At 44.9% G+C, this 17,174-nt stretch overlaps 1 protein-coding gene across 5 annotated transcripts; it reads right to left on the bottom strand.

Annotated features, from left to right (window-relative positions):
• On the bottom strand, positions 1–11,702 carry LOC105105036 (zinc finger protein OZF). Of its 5 annotated transcripts, XM_064489932.1 has the most exons (6): positions 11,259–11,702; positions 8,734–8,772; positions 7,007–7,133; positions 4,405–5,724; positions 1,883–1,928; positions 1–1,183 (listed from the first exon to the last, which is right to left on the bottom strand). In XM_064489932.1, coding segments are annotated over exons 1-6 (1,764 nt in total). In that variant the 5' UTR covers positions 11,490–11,702; the 3' UTR covers positions 1–1,182. The 5 variants fall into 5 exon arrangements, with proteins under 5 accessions (XP_064346002.1, XP_064346001.1, XP_064346004.1 ...); XM_064489931.1 differs by having other exon boundaries at positions 1–1,928; XM_064489934.1 differs by having other exon boundaries at positions 1–5,724; positions 7,295–8,772.
• Positions 11,703–17,174: the final 5,472 nt, after the last annotated feature.

Below are 17,174 nucleotides of genomic sequence, written 5' to 3'. Positions count from 1 at the left end.
CAAACTAGAGGCCATTTTATTTCATAATAATATTCATAGATTATTTTTGTAATAATACTCATAAATTATATTAAACAAATTAAAATTAGCCTTCCATTTTTATTTACAGAACATAGAACAGAAATCTATTACCAATAACTTGAGTAACAATAGTAATTACATTTCTGAAGGACCCAAAAAGATGCTGGGCACATACATGGATAGGCAGTACTTAACAGACATTCATGTGTGCATCAGACACCTTTCACAAATGATAGAAATGCCAGTGAAACTGAAAACACTCTCCCATTGTTTCTCAACACTAACATATGTTAATTTGCCAAAATATATTGTGGGTCATAATTCTCTGATGCTGAATTTCTATTTTTTCTTTCCAATCACAAACCATAACTAATCAAACACGATTTAGATATTGAAGCTCATGTAAGGTGGTGTTAAAAGCAGGGGACATTTAAACCTTTCTTGAGTGCAGAATATGTACAGGTTTACATAGTTTTCTTTAAATGTATCCCATCTTTTGAATCACCCCCTTTACCCCAACAGCGTCTTTCATTCAAATCTAGAAGCTGTACTCTTTAGAGTAGTTAATTTGGGATTAAGAGAACAGAGATCTTATTGAGCGTTTGTGTGGATTTGGAATAAACTGTCACTTCTTTCTGGAGGGATCCTCACCATTTGCGAACAGTGTTTGTTCCCTGGATTGCAGACTGTGTGCAGGAGGAGTATGGTGTACTGATGTCCTTATTCAATTTAACTTTATACACAAGTGGATCCTTTCAAAATATTAATAGTAAACATTATGAGTCTTACACTATTTAAAGTGGAAGTAAAAAATACCACCAGTGTAATGAAAGTAGGTTAAAAAATCAAAAAATGAAGTGAAATGGACAAAGGAATGAACCAGGAATCTTGAGAAGACTCAAGATGAGGTTAAAAAACAAAAACAAATGTCAATAGAATGACTGTGGGAATCTCGAAGTTTGCATAAACCTGAGTGTCTGCAACTATGGCAGTGCTGAGGCTGCGGGTCACTCCACTCCTGACAACCTGCAGTGACTCACCGACAATGACTGGTAACTTCCCAAAGCGTCGTGTAGACACAGGAAGGGTCTAAATTAAATTCTCATTGAATGTAGGGTGGGTCTATTCTTCTAAGAGGGTCTCTGGTCCAAATTTTTATTTTCTGTTTAAAAAAATTATAAACGGGACATGCAGTTGAGGTGAAATTACAGTAAAGCAAAGATGACAGATAAAAAGACACAGATAGATGTATCAGTAGGTGATAGACTGTTAGAAGAGAGGAGAATGGATCCATTTTCATAGAAGGAATGGAAGCCAAGGCCCCAGGAGGGCAGTGTGTCGATTAGTATGATAAAGAGAACACCCAGGAATGTGAGGTGCCATGAACAGCCTTCCACCAAGGATGGAAATGTAGACTTCATTAAAGGCTCCATGAAACATGTCCCCAATCAACAGATGTCACACAGACACCAGGCTTCCATTCAGAGTGAGAGCTCATCTTCATCTGACTACCCACAACCTACCTTAGCTTGAAGCCTCGACAGTGAACCCTTTTATAGTCAGTGTGGTTACTGAGAATCCAGTGAGTCCAGTTTCAAAGCAATGAGGGGAGATGCCAGGTACTCCTGGAGCAGGCTGATGACAGGCAACATGCCTTTGCTTTCCTCAGCAAACCTTTCCTGTTTTTATGGGTTTCTTCTTATCTGTCTGTCTAAATCTCTGTTTCTGTATATCTAATCTATCTAAGGTTTTATTTCTATTGTTCTAATTTCAGGAAGCCAAATTTAGTTTTAAAATAGTTAATCTTTGGTTTCCTGAGATAAATATTTCCAAACAATCAGATTGCTGAAGAGATACTTACCAAATGTGTATTTGCTCCCAGAACAAGGACTGCCATGGCAGCATCTCTGAAAGTGAGCAACAGGGGTGACATATAAGCCTGTGATGAAGGTTTGTAAGTCCATGATGTCATCTGTTCATGGGGAACTGATTAACACTTCACCTGTGAGCGCACTCGCAGTGTCTGCACGGGGAGTGGAGATGACTCTGAAAAACACGTGGGACTGTGTACCTACCAACAGCTATCAAAAGTGCTTCATAAGACAGATACCCATCAGGAGTGGCACACATTGATGCAGGAAAACTGGTTTTTGGAATAAACAATCAAAATCCTGATGGAATGTGAGGAAAAAAATCTGAGATCTAAGAAGAGAAGGAAGCCAATAAAATGGTGTTGGAGCCTTTTAGTTGATTTAAACACTTTTTGCAAAATATGGTTTCTTCCCATAACTGAAGAGCATTAAGGGTAATGAAGTAAAGACAGTGTGAGGAGGTGTAGAAAGTATATTCACAGATGTGCAAATGAACGTTACATTTGTGCTGATAGTTTGTTCCGTATTTTAAGACGTCAATATGCACCATATGTATTTCAGGCATTTTTCCAGGACTATGGAATCTATCAGTGCACAACATATAAACACACATTTCCCTCCTGGAACTTACTCTGTATTTGCTGGAACAATACAATGAGCAGCTCATCTATGATGCTGAGTGCATAGTGTAACAGAAGGGGAAGGGTCCTAAGGAAGCAAGAAGGGCAGCATATGGGTGATGAAAAAATTAGGAGTTTATGATGGATTCAGGCACTAAATTGAGTGTCCACATTTGGACTCTGTGAAGATGACAAATGAGGATGTAAGTTTGGTGATTTATTTCTTCCTTTCCCACTGCGGCATATTCGTCATTTTGCGTCACTGAATGAAACTGGAGCTCCAGGACAGCAGTGAGTAAGAGAGCAATGGGCAGCTGTCCTCCTTTTATTTTATCCTAATGCAAGTATTTTAATAATGGTTCAAAGGTACAGCACTTCTAACAGCTCTCTGTAGATGTCACTTATAAGATTAAGAAGGATCACATCTATCCTTACTTTGATAGCTCAGTGTCCTAGCACTGAACAACTCACAAATTAAAAAAAGTGTTTAAAATTCCTATTCACAGAATCATCAGTTGTAGAAAATACATACGCAAGACCTGTGAATAGAAATCTAAAAAAACATTACTAAGAAAAATTAAATCAGATCTAAATAAAAGGAAATATATCATGTTGATGGACTGGGACACTCAGTATTTCTTTCTAAACTAAAGATTAAATGCAATCCCAATCAAGCTTCTAGGAAGATTTTTTGTGATGTACAAACTGAAAACTGGACTCTAAAATTCACATGGAAAGGCTAAGAACCAAGAATGGCTACAATGCCTTTGAAAAATAAAGAAAATTGGAGTATATGACTTTGATTTCAAGACATATATAAAACAAATTACTCAGCACATCAAAATACTGGTATAAACACAGTAGATAAAGGCAACAGAAGAGAAAGTCCAGAAATAAACATATACCTAAATTGATGGACCTTCAATGAAGATACTAGAGCAATTCAGGGGAAAAGGTATAATCTTTTAAATCAGTATCACTGCGATAAATGGGTATCCATATTTTTAAAAAATAACTTCTAAAATTAACTGAAAATGATTCATTTACATCAATAAAAACCCTAAACCATACAAATTACAGAAGGAAACACAGGAAACAGTGTCTTTAAATTTGGAAAACGCTGCTTATTTACAACACCAAAAGAATCATCAGCAGAAGAATAAATGGACAAATTAGACTACACTGAAATTAAAAATATTTTCCTAGAAAATCGACTGAAAAGGCAAACCCAATTCTGGAAGAATGTATTGGTAAATATTTCCATTAGAGAACCTTGATGAATAATCCATGAAGAAATGTCAAAAGTCAGTAATTAACACAAGAAAGGATATGAACAGACATTTCAAAAATGATACATGGTTGGGAATTAACACAGGGAAGACCACTCAATACCATCTCGTTAGAGAAATGCAAATTTAAATCACTTGCTACCACCATACACCTATGATGTCACTGATGTTAGAAAGCCTAACCACACCAAGTGCTGGTGAGAACGTCAAGCACGGGAACGCGGGCTCTGGCTGTTCTGGTGAGACTGTACAAGGACACTGCCACTTCAGGAATGTGTGACGGGCCCCACAGAAGAGGAACAGGCACCTACACTACGACCCAGGGACTGTGCTGCTAGATATTAACTCAAGTGCAGGAAAGCTCAAGTCCAGAAGGCATCTCCCCAGTGTGAAATCCCTTGTTTATCATGCACTTAGGAGCTGCCTACAAAGAACTGCACTCGTAAGACTTTTCCGCAGTGTGGATCCTCTGGTGGACAATCAGACTCGTTCTGTAACTGTAGGGCTTCCCACACTCACCGCACTGGAAAGGCTTTACCCCAGTATGAATTCTCTGGTGGACAACAAGACTTGTTTTGTTGCTGTAGGGCTTCCCACACTCACCGCACTTGAAAGGCTTTGCTCCAGTGTGGACATTCTGGTGGCCAACAAGGGTATTCTTTAGCTTGAAGGCTTTCCCACATTCATTACACTCATAGGGCCTTTCTCCAGTGTGGATCCTCCGGTGCTCAATAAGTCTAATTTTCCTCTTGAAAGCTTTCCCGCACTCACTGCACTCATAACGCCTTCGTGCAGTGTGAACGTTCTGGTGTTTATTGAGGGCAAAGTTGCTTGTAAAGAAGTTCCCACATTTGTTACACTCGTAAGCCCTCTCTCCAGTATGAATTCTCTGGTGGACAACAAGACTTTTCTTGTTGACATAGGCTTTCCCACACTCACTGCACACGTAAGGCCGTTCTCCAGTGTGGGTTCTCTGGTGGACAATGAGACTTGTTTTGTAACTGAAGGACTTCCCACATTCCTTACACTTAAAAGGCTTTTCTCCAGTGTGGATCCTCTGGTGCACGAGAAGTTTATTTCTGTAAAGGAAGGGCTTCCCACATTCACCGCAGGAATGAGGTTTCTCTCCAGTGTGGACTTTTTGGTGCTGAACCAGTGAATCCTTGCGGGCATAGGCTCTCCCACATTCCTTACACTCATAGGGTCTTTCTCCAGTGTGGACTCTTTGGTGCTCAACGAGTTTACATTTGTAGAGGAAGACTTTCCCACATTTACTACAGTCAAAAGGCTTATCCCCTGTGTGAACTCTCCGATGATGAGTAAGACCCCCCCTGAGTCTGAAGAACTTCCCGCAGTCACTGCACTCATAAGGTTTTTCTCCAGTGTGAACTCTCAGGTGCTCTGTGAATTTATACTTTTTATTGAAGGCTCTGCCACAGTCGCTGCACTTGTAATGCCCTTGCTCAGAGTGGGAGACCTCCCTGCTCTTCCTGCTTCGACGTGGGTGCTCTCCGCTGTGGGAGGGCTGGTGCTGGAGAAAGTCCAGGGTGCCTAGGAAATCCTTCTCGACCTCCCTGCATGTGAACATGCTGTCAGATACACGCGCTCTGCAGCCGGTCACGAGCAAGGCCCTGCTCCCCTCCCCTGTGAGGTGTTTCTCTCCACTGGGCTGCTTCTGGTGCTGCTCTAGGTAAGAACTGAACATTTCCCCAGAGGCCCCAGGAGAGGGTGGTTCCAGACCAGGAGGGACTCCTTGGTGCTCGGCCAGGTATGAAACATCCTTCTCTACCAGGACACACGTATCGGAAGTAAGAGTCTTCAGGATGGATGGGTCTGGCTTTGGACTCCTGGCTTGTGTCACTTGTTCTACAGAAACACCTTGTTCAGAAGTGACCACCTCGGCATGTACTCCAGGACAACAACCTGAAAGCACAAAAAGTGCTGAAAAGCTGCATGGAGATATTGGTGCAACAGGAGCCCATTACAACTCTGTGCATGACACATAGGTCAGTGGGCTTGTTTTCAACACAAGGGAGGAAGGATCAAGTAGCAGACGAGGGCACTGTGCAGTGCTTGCCTTATGATGGTCACGGGATGGGAAATGTCTCAGACCAGCAAGAACCTGGATACCTGGATATGGTGCTTGCCAGGAGGAGAGGCCGGGAACCACCCACTCCTTGGCCAGGGATGTTTAGCAGGGTATGGTGGAGACAAGTGTGTGCACATAGAATGTGTGTCGGCCTCCACAAAAATGCAATCTTACCTGGCGACCCAGTGTTTGAGGACCACATACGTAAACATGCACCTCTCAAAAAACATCACACACAGACATGTACAATAGATGAAATGCATCATGTTGGAGAACCCTGAAGAGAGGGCAAAACAGAGATGTGGAGGACGCTAAGGGAGGAAAGAGACGGGGTCAGAAAGCACAGAAGTGAAAAGTGGCCAACTGTCAAAATGAGGAGGAAAGGAAGAAAGAAATGAAGTGTGACAACTGTTGAGTCTTGGCACTAAATCAGGGGAGAGCAAAGGACATTTGCTTGTAGGATGAGTCTCACGGATGCTGCCACGCCTTCCTACAGCTCCTCTTCACGGCCCCGGATCCAGTCAACCCTCTTCCTGTGTCTAGAGAGGTGTCTGCCTCGTCAGGCACCCAGGGCTGCCTCCACCCCTCAGCTCAGGCTGGGTGGCCGTGGAACCTACCAGATCCAAGTCCTCACAGGAAAACAGGGCCACTATGAGAAAGACACTGGCCCAGAGGGAATCAACCAATGACAGACTTGAGGAAAGATATTTACTGCTGTAGGAACCGTGGGGAGAATACTGAAAAACATGAGTGTGTGTGGACCACAAATGCTCAGCGGTAAGTACCTGGGACCCCGGGGGCAGGCAGGGCACAGAACAGGAGGCGGAGCCTGTGACGCAGACACCCCCCCCTCACGTCTCCACACTCAGCGCGGCAGCAGCGGGGAGACAAACTGGAGGTGGACGGGCAGGCTTCCAGCCTCGGAGCCCAGCGCCTCCTGTGAACGGCTTCCGGGGACACGGCGCACACACAGGATGGGGAAACAGCCAAATGCCAGGACATCAGGGAGTCAGCAGCGCCCACGGTCCAGGCTGGGAAGGCGGGGGGGGGGGGGGGTCACGCAGAAAGAAGGGCGGAGCCCAGCACAGGGGAGGGCGTGGGAACGCGGGGCCTTACCCAGGGAGGCTAGAAGGGACAAGGTGTCCAGCATCACGTCGTGGTACAGCAGCCTCTGAGCATCACTAAGGAGCCCCCACTCCTCCTGGGAGAAGTACACAGCCACATCCTCAAAGGTCACAGGGCCCTGTCAGGAGGGGGACAGGTGAGTTCACAGCAGCCTCTGGAACCAGGACCCCCAGGTCATGGTCGTCCACCCAGGGCCCCCCTCAGAGTGGAGACTGATGCCACAGGGACCGCCATCATTCAGATCATTCAGTTAAGCCAGAGAGGGAGGGGCGGGCTCACAGGTGCTCTGGGCGGCCGCACACACGCCCAGTTACTCTCCTTCCGCTCGGCTCTCCTGGGATCACACAGACCGTGCCACCAACAATGACACTGGCACTCAGCCTCCTGGGGGAAACCTGAGCACAAGGGCCCCGAGTCATCCTCACACTCCCTCCCCACGGCCCAGCGGGGAGGATCTCACCTCCCGCACCCGCAGACCATGACCCCACCCCCACCCCAACACTGCCACCTCTGCTCCAGGCCTCGGGCGTCTCACTGTGTTCCCCACACCCCCTCAGCACAGGCCAGCCACTCTGACAGTCTGCAGGCTCCAGCAACACTTATCACAAACCCTGAGCCTGCGGAGGGGAGATAGTGCCCCAGGCCTCACCTCTGGGTCCCTCTCAGTAGTACCTTCTCCACCCCCTAGGATCCTGTGCCGCGACCAGGATGCACCTGAGGCCCCTCACAGCCCCAGCACACACACTCATGGTCACTGTACCTACGCATCCGTCACAGTGATGACACCCACCCCTGTCCCAGTGCCCAACAAGTGAGCCAGTCCACGGAGAAGACCCTCCTCCCCCACAACCTTCATGCCATCGCCCCCATGACCTGTGAGAGCTCAGATCTGGCCTGGGCCACGTGCTCTCCACCTGCTCAGGAGCACCTTCAAGCCTGACCCGCCTTCCCTGATCTCCAGAGGTGTTTCCTCTTGCCCACCTGACACCTCACACTCAGCCTGGTGATGCGTAACTCTGGCTAGCACTTCTGTTAATTACTCCTACTTTGGACTTCCCATCTCAGAAACGGCATCTCCACTCTCCCCTAAAGGCACACATCGCGGGGTCGTGTCAGGCCACTGTCCCTCACCCTGTACAGCAGAAGGTCACCTTTACTCACACACGAGACAGAAACGAACCTCCTCTCCTGCTACAGAGCCGCTGCTGGGATCCAGTCTCAGTGGACCTTCACCAGGGCTGTCCCTCCACTGGGTCTCCCTGGCTCCACCCTCACCCCCACAATCTCCTCCCCTGGGCAGGCAGAGCAGCCTCTTCAGACCCAGAGCCAGACCACTCCCTCCTCTGCTGCAAACCCGGCACGGCCCCCACACCCTCAGGAGAGCCCCAGCTCCCCAGGCTGCCGTCCCAGGAGCGACTCCTGCCCTCAGTCTTTTCAGCGGAATCCTGCTGCTCCCTGAGCCCTCCCAACTCACTCTCATCTCCAGGCATGTGGACAGGCCAGCCCCTGTGCCCAGGGACATCTCACCATTTGACCTTCTTCACTGGACATACAGGAACACCTCAGGACCACTTCTGACCTCCAGGATCCTGGGCCTGAGGGGACCCCAGGGCCCAGAACCAAGGACAACATCCTAGGACAACAGTGTCTCCAGATCATGTGCCAGGACCAGGGGTAGGGATGGCATTTCTGTAGGTACCGGGGCTTCTTCCCCTTACCTGCCCAGGGACCACAGATGTTGCTCCTACCATGGCAACCTGTGCAAAGAAAGAAGACCTGGGATCAAAGTGATCATCAGGAGGATGTTAAAGCTGACCTTTTTCCTCTCTTCCTTTTATTGGAGATGAATGACCTCTGGCTGACCTCAGATCTTTATCTTCAGCGCTATACCTGGACAACTCTATGGCCCTGAACAAAGGCTCAACCTCCTTCAGACTCAGTGTCTTCATGTGTAAAATGGCAACACTTAGGACGCCCATCTCATAATTTTGTGTACACCTCAAAATGCGTCTCCCATGCTAAGATTCACCTACGGAATTACAGAACACAGGATTAACATTTTCATAAATGTTTTTGAAATTAGTTTTTTCTTACATGTTTTTCAAGGCATTCTGGGACCAAATATCTCTTTTAAACCACCAGCTTTTTGCTTTTATGACACCACTGGGGTGCCCTATAACTTATTCCTATTACTATAGTATTGAAATTCGTTAGAGTCCCAGGTGTAAGGGATCAGTCCCACAAGACTGCCATCCTTTAAGAAACCACTTTTGATCCCTGGTCCCCAGGCTACTAGTGCTTCTATGCCACTTGACTACAAACTCAGGCCTCCCTATGAATCTCACCTCAGTGCTGATAATTTACTAAAAGAACCAACAAAAATTAGGAAAATACTTTTCTTACTTTTTCTGATTTATTATACTGGATACCTTAGGAACAGCCAAATGGCTAAGAGCGGCCTAGGTCCAGGTAGAGGTGTGGAGGGCAGCAGACAGTTTCCAGGCCCTTTCAGTACGTGCCACCCTCCCAGCACCTCCATCATTTCAATCTGTGCACCAATTTAGAGGCTCTTTGAATTTCACTGTTCAGCACCTTTTATACCTAATTTCTAGTTCTCCTCTGATTCTTGGGAGGCCCCTCATGGTGATGAAAGTTAAACTTTCAAATCACCTGATTTTTCTGGAGACCAGTCCCAAGCTGAGGATATACAGGAGACGGACCCTAAGGCACCTCCTTATAATAAACTGCTGTGTATAAAATGGGCTAGTTGTAAATAACAAAAAACAGTCCCAACTCCCAGAAAACTCCAATGGTTTCAGATTTCGAGGTGAAGGGCCCAAGAAAAAGCTAAACATTTATATGTTATTATAACACAGACATATATAGTCCTTTTAAGCAATTACTACTTGCTTACACAGGGTGTTAAATCTTTACATCATTACCTTTCAGTTTCCTGGGGGAGCTGAGGCACCTGTGCCCGTGACCAGGCCTGGGCTGCCCCACCAGCAGGGCTGACCCATTTCTGGCCCCACAAGGAGTGGACAGTCGGCTGTGTGCAGAGCAGTGAATCTACACAAGCTCACGCCTCCTTGTCCATCTCCATCCCAGCCATGGCTCCCGACTCCTTACACCCCTGCTTCCCCAGAAAGCCCCGGAACCACAGGACACTCCCATCTGCAGGCAGCCTCAGCAAGTCCCACCCACTTGGCCCTGCCCTCCAGCCCCAGCTCTCCCTTCCCTCATCTTACAGATGAGAGGGTTTCAGCTCACAGAAAAGTGACAGGACTTCCCCCCAACTTGAGATCCAGACTTGGCCCCCCAATCCAGGACTTAGGCTGTCAGCACATGGACATCACTGAGCCAGAGACGCCCCCCCGCCTCAATTCCAGACTATGGATTCCAGCAGCCTACATGTTACCTCAACTTTGGGATCTCAGAAACAGCATGTCCCAAATTCAACTTTTGATCTCCCCCAGAAACCGACTTCCCACATCAGTTTCTCAATCTCAAGGCTTCCAGACGCTCAGCCAAAAGAAAGCCTTAACTGTTTTTTCACTCTGTCCTTGATCTCAGAGCCACATTCACTGCACCAGGAAATCCTGCCAATTATCTTCAAGGTTTGTTGGAATCTAATTACTTACATTCCTTTGTAAAAAGTTAATAAACAGAAACCTCAATTAGAGTTGGCACGCCAGAAGGGTGAGCCCTCACTGACCTCAGACAATAGCGGAATCCCGAAGGAAGAGGGGCTCTCTTCCCTGGAAAGGACTCAGCCAATGAAAGCCAAGGACGCTTCACTGACTACAGTCCTTCTAACTTCCTTTTTAAAATTTCTGTAAAAGTGTTCGCTAACCCTGGCAGCACATCCCAATTTCAATATTCCCTGATGATCCCACAAAAGAAACATCTTTGCAGGAGAAATCGCGGGCAGTCTGTTTCAGGTCAACAACTTCCACAGCCACCACTCTCGTCCAGAAACCACCGTATTCTTCCGAGTCTAACGCAGTCGGCTCTCCCAGTCTCCCTGCTTCCACCCTCATCGCCTTCCCTAGTCTGTTCTCCTCTGAGCAGCCTTTGAAATACTTTCCCAACTCTAGCTCAGACTGTTTCTGATTTATTCACAACTCTCCATGGCTCCCAGAATCTTCACACTGTTGGCCCAGACTGTTGACTCCTCCTTAAATTCTCTGCTCCCTGCAGAAAGGACTCCCACCCCAGGTTTCCCGAATGTTCCCGGACTAACCTGCACCGCCAAGGCGTTGGACGCGCTGGGTCCACCGCTGTTAACACTGTCCGCACTCATCACATCGCCAGTCAGCAGCGGGGCCACCACACGTGCACACCTCCTGTTCTGGAAACAGAGTCCTGACCCGCAAGGCCCTGAGCAGGAGCCCCTCACTGGGAGCCTGACGATTTGCCCAGGATCTGGGGAGCAAGTCACCTGGGCCGGGTCCGTCAGCGCGCCGGTTGCCATAGGACCCTCTGGGGTCCGTGGGGCCAGGAGACACGCGGGATAATGGCGGACACCTGAGGTGAAAATCCCGGAAGTAGGTTCCGCAACCCGCTCACTCCTGTGCAGTGTGGACGGTGCCCCCTCGGAACCTTTCCGGGTTCCGTTACTTCAGCGAGACCCAATGATCCAGAGCCCCGGATCCCACCACCGGCGATAATAAGCAACCAGACGACTGCCGTTAGAAAGACGCCGGAAGTCCCGCCTCGTCCTATTTAATATTCACGGAAATGCCCCAATTAGGGGCCGTCATTGGAGTAGAGGGAAGGGCGTCCGCGCACACCCTTCTGGGTAATGTAGTTCCCGTCGCCCCGCAGATTGAGGTGCCTGTGAGGCCCTCCCCCAACCTCGGGGACAGGAATGGGCCGAGTCCCTGGGGGCAAGACCGTATACGCGTATCAAAATAGACTCAGCAAAGCCTATATATAAAATCTTTATAAAAATCTGACTTAAGTCACATTTCTCAACATAAAAATTGATACAAGATTGGAAAAAGGTATTCCAGGTATGAAAAGACTGAGACGCCACAGTCCTTGTTTTTGTTTTTTATGTGAATCTTGGAAGAATTGACAGGAAAAGCCATGTCAAGAAGATTTTGAAATTAAAAGGGGAATTATATGCCACAAAGTATCTTTATTATTGGCCAAAAAAAAGTAAATACATAAAATAAGGTGACGAGGTCTAACGTTGATGGTGTTGATATAAATGAACCTGAAAGATAGTAATCATGCTCAACTCATTTACTTGGGACCAACGAACTGCAATTTGGGGCACACATTCAATCGGCAACCCGAAAGGTGTCCAGCTAAAAAGTAAAACTCAGGGCCTTAAGAGACAAAAAGAGGTTTGAATTACAAAACACTTTAATCAGAGTTGGAGGCTGAAGCTAGTCTTGGCGGAACATGATTGAGGCTAAGGCGGTCACTAGGGCGAAATAATTGTTCATTTTGTGACAAGTTGCAGGCGTTCTTGAAGAGTCCTTGGAATATTTACAGTTTAACTCAGATTGAAAGTTCATGCTTTCAGCAGGTGAGGCATCGCAGGTAATTAATACCTTCCCAGCTTCAATTTAAACCCCTTGACATAAGTGACTCCATTTTATTTCACATTTCAAAAAACTATTTATTTGGCCTGCCTTGCAACACCCCTGGAGTTCTCAATCCAAATATAAAAATTACCACAGCATATACACAAACTATATGGTAATAGCAGGCTTCTTTTATATTTAAAAAAAAACATAAAAATTGAAACGAGCAGAAAACACATAAGAAGCTATTCAGCCATGTATAACTTTAAAAGTGTTAACCTATAAATAATAAATGAGTTCAATAAGTATTAACATTAATGAGAGATTTAAAACCCAAAAAGGCAAAATTCTTGTATGCCAACTTGAAATCAAAATTACAAAAAACAAACTAAAAATTTTTGAAAGAACCTTGTTTTCCATCAGGAAAATACAAATGCAAATGAAACCAATCAGATTGATGAGACTCAGTAAGTCTGACATTACCAAACACTGCTAACACTGAAGAAATTAGTAAATATCATGAACTATCACTGGGTATCTATTAAAATCAGTTTGTAGATGAGTTTGATATTATACAGTAACTACAAAACTGTGTCTTTGTGCAAAAAACTACTTTCTATTGATACCTAAATAAGTGTAATAAGAAGGACACATGTCAGGTATGTCTAAGTAGCATTGCCATACCTGCCAAAAACGTGGGTGGTGGGGAAGCAAAGAAATAAAATTTCAAGAATTGAATGTAAAATTGAATTTTATAAATTCAGACCATAGAAATCTATTAAAAGAAGGGAAAAAGTCTAGACACATGTATGTTAAAAGAAAATTTCACAGACCTGAATTTTGGTATCTGGTTGGCTTTTAGTAGCAACTCATGAACTGGGAAGCTCCAGTCTGGACAACAAGAAGGTGTTCAGAAGAGCTGTTCAGAATACGCAGATTATAAAGATAAAATTACCTGAGAACAAGGAAGTCAAACAGCACAGTTACTTTTCTTATAGGGGGCAAAGGGGAGTTTGGACTTGGGCTATGAAAAAATAAAGCTAAGCAGGCATATTCCGATTGGCCGGCCTTGGGTTTCCACTCCTAAAAGAGCCAGATGTTTGTAAGAAATAGAAATTAAGGTAGGTTTCAGCATGCGGACTTGGATCTTAGCATGAGCCACTCTCTTGAGATTGGTTTAGGTATTTTAACCCATAACAGGGGAAAAAAAGTAAAATCACAAACATTATATTGCTTTTTGGCTCTTGTGAATGAAGCTGTTATTACTGTGAATAATTTCCCCCAAGTATTTCTGAAGCGTATGATTTCATTTTTCATATGGATAGACCCTACAAGTGGGATTACTAAATCATGGATGTGTGTATGGGTAGCATTAAGGAGAGTAGCACAGTATTTCTAAAGTTATTTATCAATTAGTATTCCCTCAAGAAATACAGGAGAGCTGTGGCTGTTTTACATCGTCATCAATTTAATATTTGAATTTTAGTCATTCCAACGATTGTGTGGTACTCCCTCACTGTGGCTTTAAATTGTGTTTATGATGGCGAGTAATGACAAGAAGCACATTTTCATTTTCTTATTTACCATCTATACTTCTTCTGTGATATACACCTTCCAAGCTTTTCTGAACATTTTAAAGTGTAATTTTTTGTTATTATTATAAGAACTATTTATATATTAAGAATTACAGTCATTTATCAGGTATATTTCTTGCAAGTATCTTTCCCCAGGTTGCGACTTGAGTTTCCACTTTCTTAACTGTCTCTTGCGCTGCAAAGTTTTAATTTTGATTAACTTCAGATGATTTATATTCCTTGGTTGACGATCTTTCTGTTTTTTAAGTAATGATTTCCCTGAACCAAGGACAAAGAGCATTTTTCCTGTGTTACCTTTTATACTGTGTTTTCGCTCTGACGTTAAGAACTGTGTAGGATCCATTTCAAATTAATCCGTAAATGATTTGAGGGGAGGCTTTACATTTTTTAATTTATTTTTCACGTAAGTCTCACCATATGATTTTTCAGGACAATTTGTTGAAACTGTTCTCCTTGTCCCTTTAAATGCCTTTGGCAACTTTATTGGAGGAAAATTGGCATTATTAGGGTTTGGATATATCCAGGTTCTCTATACTTTCCCATTGCTCTACAATTAGTGTAGATATATGGCAAATTTTTTTAAAAAAGAAGAGAAATATTTTCATATTGGTTTTTTAAAAAAAGCATTTAATCTATTCTAACTTCTTGGCATTACATAATAATTTAGCATCAGTTTATTGATTTTCACCAAGAGACTGCTGGGATTGTTCATGGATACTGTGTTTGTACAGAAAAAGTAGGGGACAGTTGACAACTTAAACTGTTGCTTGCTTAGATGAAGGTAAGTGGGTAACCTTCATGAACATCTTTCTTCTGTAGACTTCCAGGAACAAACGTTGGATATTTATAAAAGCTCTTTTGATGTCATTGTCTGATAATTCTTGTGTGTTTCTGTTCAGTTGGTTTCTTTTGCTGCTAATTATGTATTAAATTCCTGTCTCCTTACTGGCTAATTCTGTTTGGATACCAGGTGTTTTTGACTGCGGCATTTGATTGCATTGCTTCACATACTGTTATATTTTGAATTGACTCGGAAATGGTTTCTCAAATCAGAGACCTCTATCAGCTACAATTCCATTCATGGTACAAGCCACATGGCCCTAGTCCTCCAGGCCAGCACAGAACCCATCCCTCAGGAAGCCTCAGCGATTCAGGACCAGGGCTCTCTCCACCTTTCCCAGCGAGTGAGTAATAGTAAAAACCCAAGGCCAAATGGCCACCTCTGTCTCTCAAGACATTGGTGACCTTAAATGATATGACTGTGCCTTCACCTAGGAGACATAAGGGCATCTGGACCTGGCCCAGAGGACACTGTAGGGGCTCGTGATGGAGAACTCTGAACTCCTAGTCTTGTTTGGTAACTGCCATGTGGGCAACCCAAGGCTTCCTCCTTGATCAACCTTTTGCTCATTCCTGGCTGGTAAGCACAGCCTCTCAGGCCTCCCACCTCTACCCACTGCCCTACTGTGCGCTGTGTTCTGGTCTCCTTCTGCCTGCTCTTCCTGGTTCTGCAACCAGAGACGTCAGACAGGAAACATGCCTTCTGAACACAACCTTCACCCCAGTGCCCGGCACAGTCTGTCCTCGGTCTGAGGTTCTTGTTCCAGAATCCACGAGAGAGAGGCTGACTGGCCCAGCCTGGTTGAGGTGCTCGCCCCCACTGTCCATGTAGCAGGGCAGTGAGGGATGGGCTGTGCTCCGAAGAGCGACTGAGCCAGGCAGGACCCCGAGTAGTGTCTGTCATCAGTGCCCTCCAGGTCTGGCGTCTCTCTTTTGCAATTGGGTTCCAATGTTATTAGTGTTTCTTTCCAGTACAATCTGCCATGTGTCACTAGTCTACTGCGTCAGCATGCACTGACGATCATTGGGTAGTTGATTATTTCATAAGCTGTTGAAACATTTGCACCCTACTTCGATGGTTATTTCTGCATTTATAAACTAGAAATCCTCTATAAAGAAGAATTTTCAATAATTTTCTGTTCATTTACCTCAAAAAACAGTTTGTACAGAAAAGGGAGGCCAGAGCTTGTTCCCCTCACTCTATTTGGCAGTTTTCAGGATAATTAATAGGAGCACTGACCTCATCCTCAGACAATAAGCAAACGTTTATCTCGGGGATACGATGCTCCCGTTGCACACGTGCTCAGACTGTGATCGTGGCAGCCTCTGTTGTAATAGCAAAACATTTGATTAGTGGCTCTTCTTTTCAGATAAGTCCCATATTTTAATATTAATTTTATCTGTTTTAGTCATACAAACTGCTAGGAGAAAATATCATAGGTTCATTGGCTTATAAACAGTAGACATTTACTTCTCACAGTTCTGGAAGCTGGAAGTCCAAACTCAAGGTGCCTGCAGTTTCACTGAGATCCCACTTCCTGGTTCATAGGAAAGGTCCTTCTTGCTCTGTCCTCACATGTCAGAAGGGGAAGGAAACAATCTGGGGGCTCTTTTATAAGGGCGCTAATTCCATTTAAGATGATAGAACCCTCATGACCTAACCGCCTACTAAGTGTCTTATCTCTAATGCCATGACATTAGGCATTAGGTTTTGAACAAATGAATTGAGGCGGACAGAAATGTCGAGACCATAGCAGTATGCACTTCAGGAAATTGATCCAGAAATAATATATGGAAAAAGTAGCTGGGCGTGCTGGGCTTGCAACACAAACACTGAGATGTTTTCAACGTAGGGAAGAGTTTTTTTTGTGTGGGAAACTACACATATCTACTTTCTTCTGGGTCTCCTGACAGCCATCATCCATTTCCCCGTCATGTTCCTGGCTGACCTATATTCTTTCTTGTCCCTTGACTGCACGTATGGAGGCCTACACAATTATCTCCGAAGATTTGATCTATGTGAAGTTGAAGAGTAACACGATAATACTTGTTGGTTGCCAACTGCTGAAAGCATGCACTTGGTGACTGAGTGGCACCACACTGTGCTCATTCTGATTTTTCTTTGGTTCCTGTTTGCTGAATGCAGTCTGCAATGTAATGTCTCCCTTAAAGGGAATATATGTTCAA

Source organism: Camelus dromedarius, chromosome 9 (assembly GCF_036321535.1).
Source record: "Camelus dromedarius isolate mCamDro1 chromosome 9, mCamDro1.pat, whole genome shotgun sequence".
NCBI lineage: Eukaryota > Metazoa > Chordata > Mammalia > Artiodactyla > Camelidae > Camelus > Camelus dromedarius.
The sequence above is the reverse complement of the archived record's forward strand: the minus strand, read 5'-3'. Positions and strand labels throughout refer to the sequence as shown.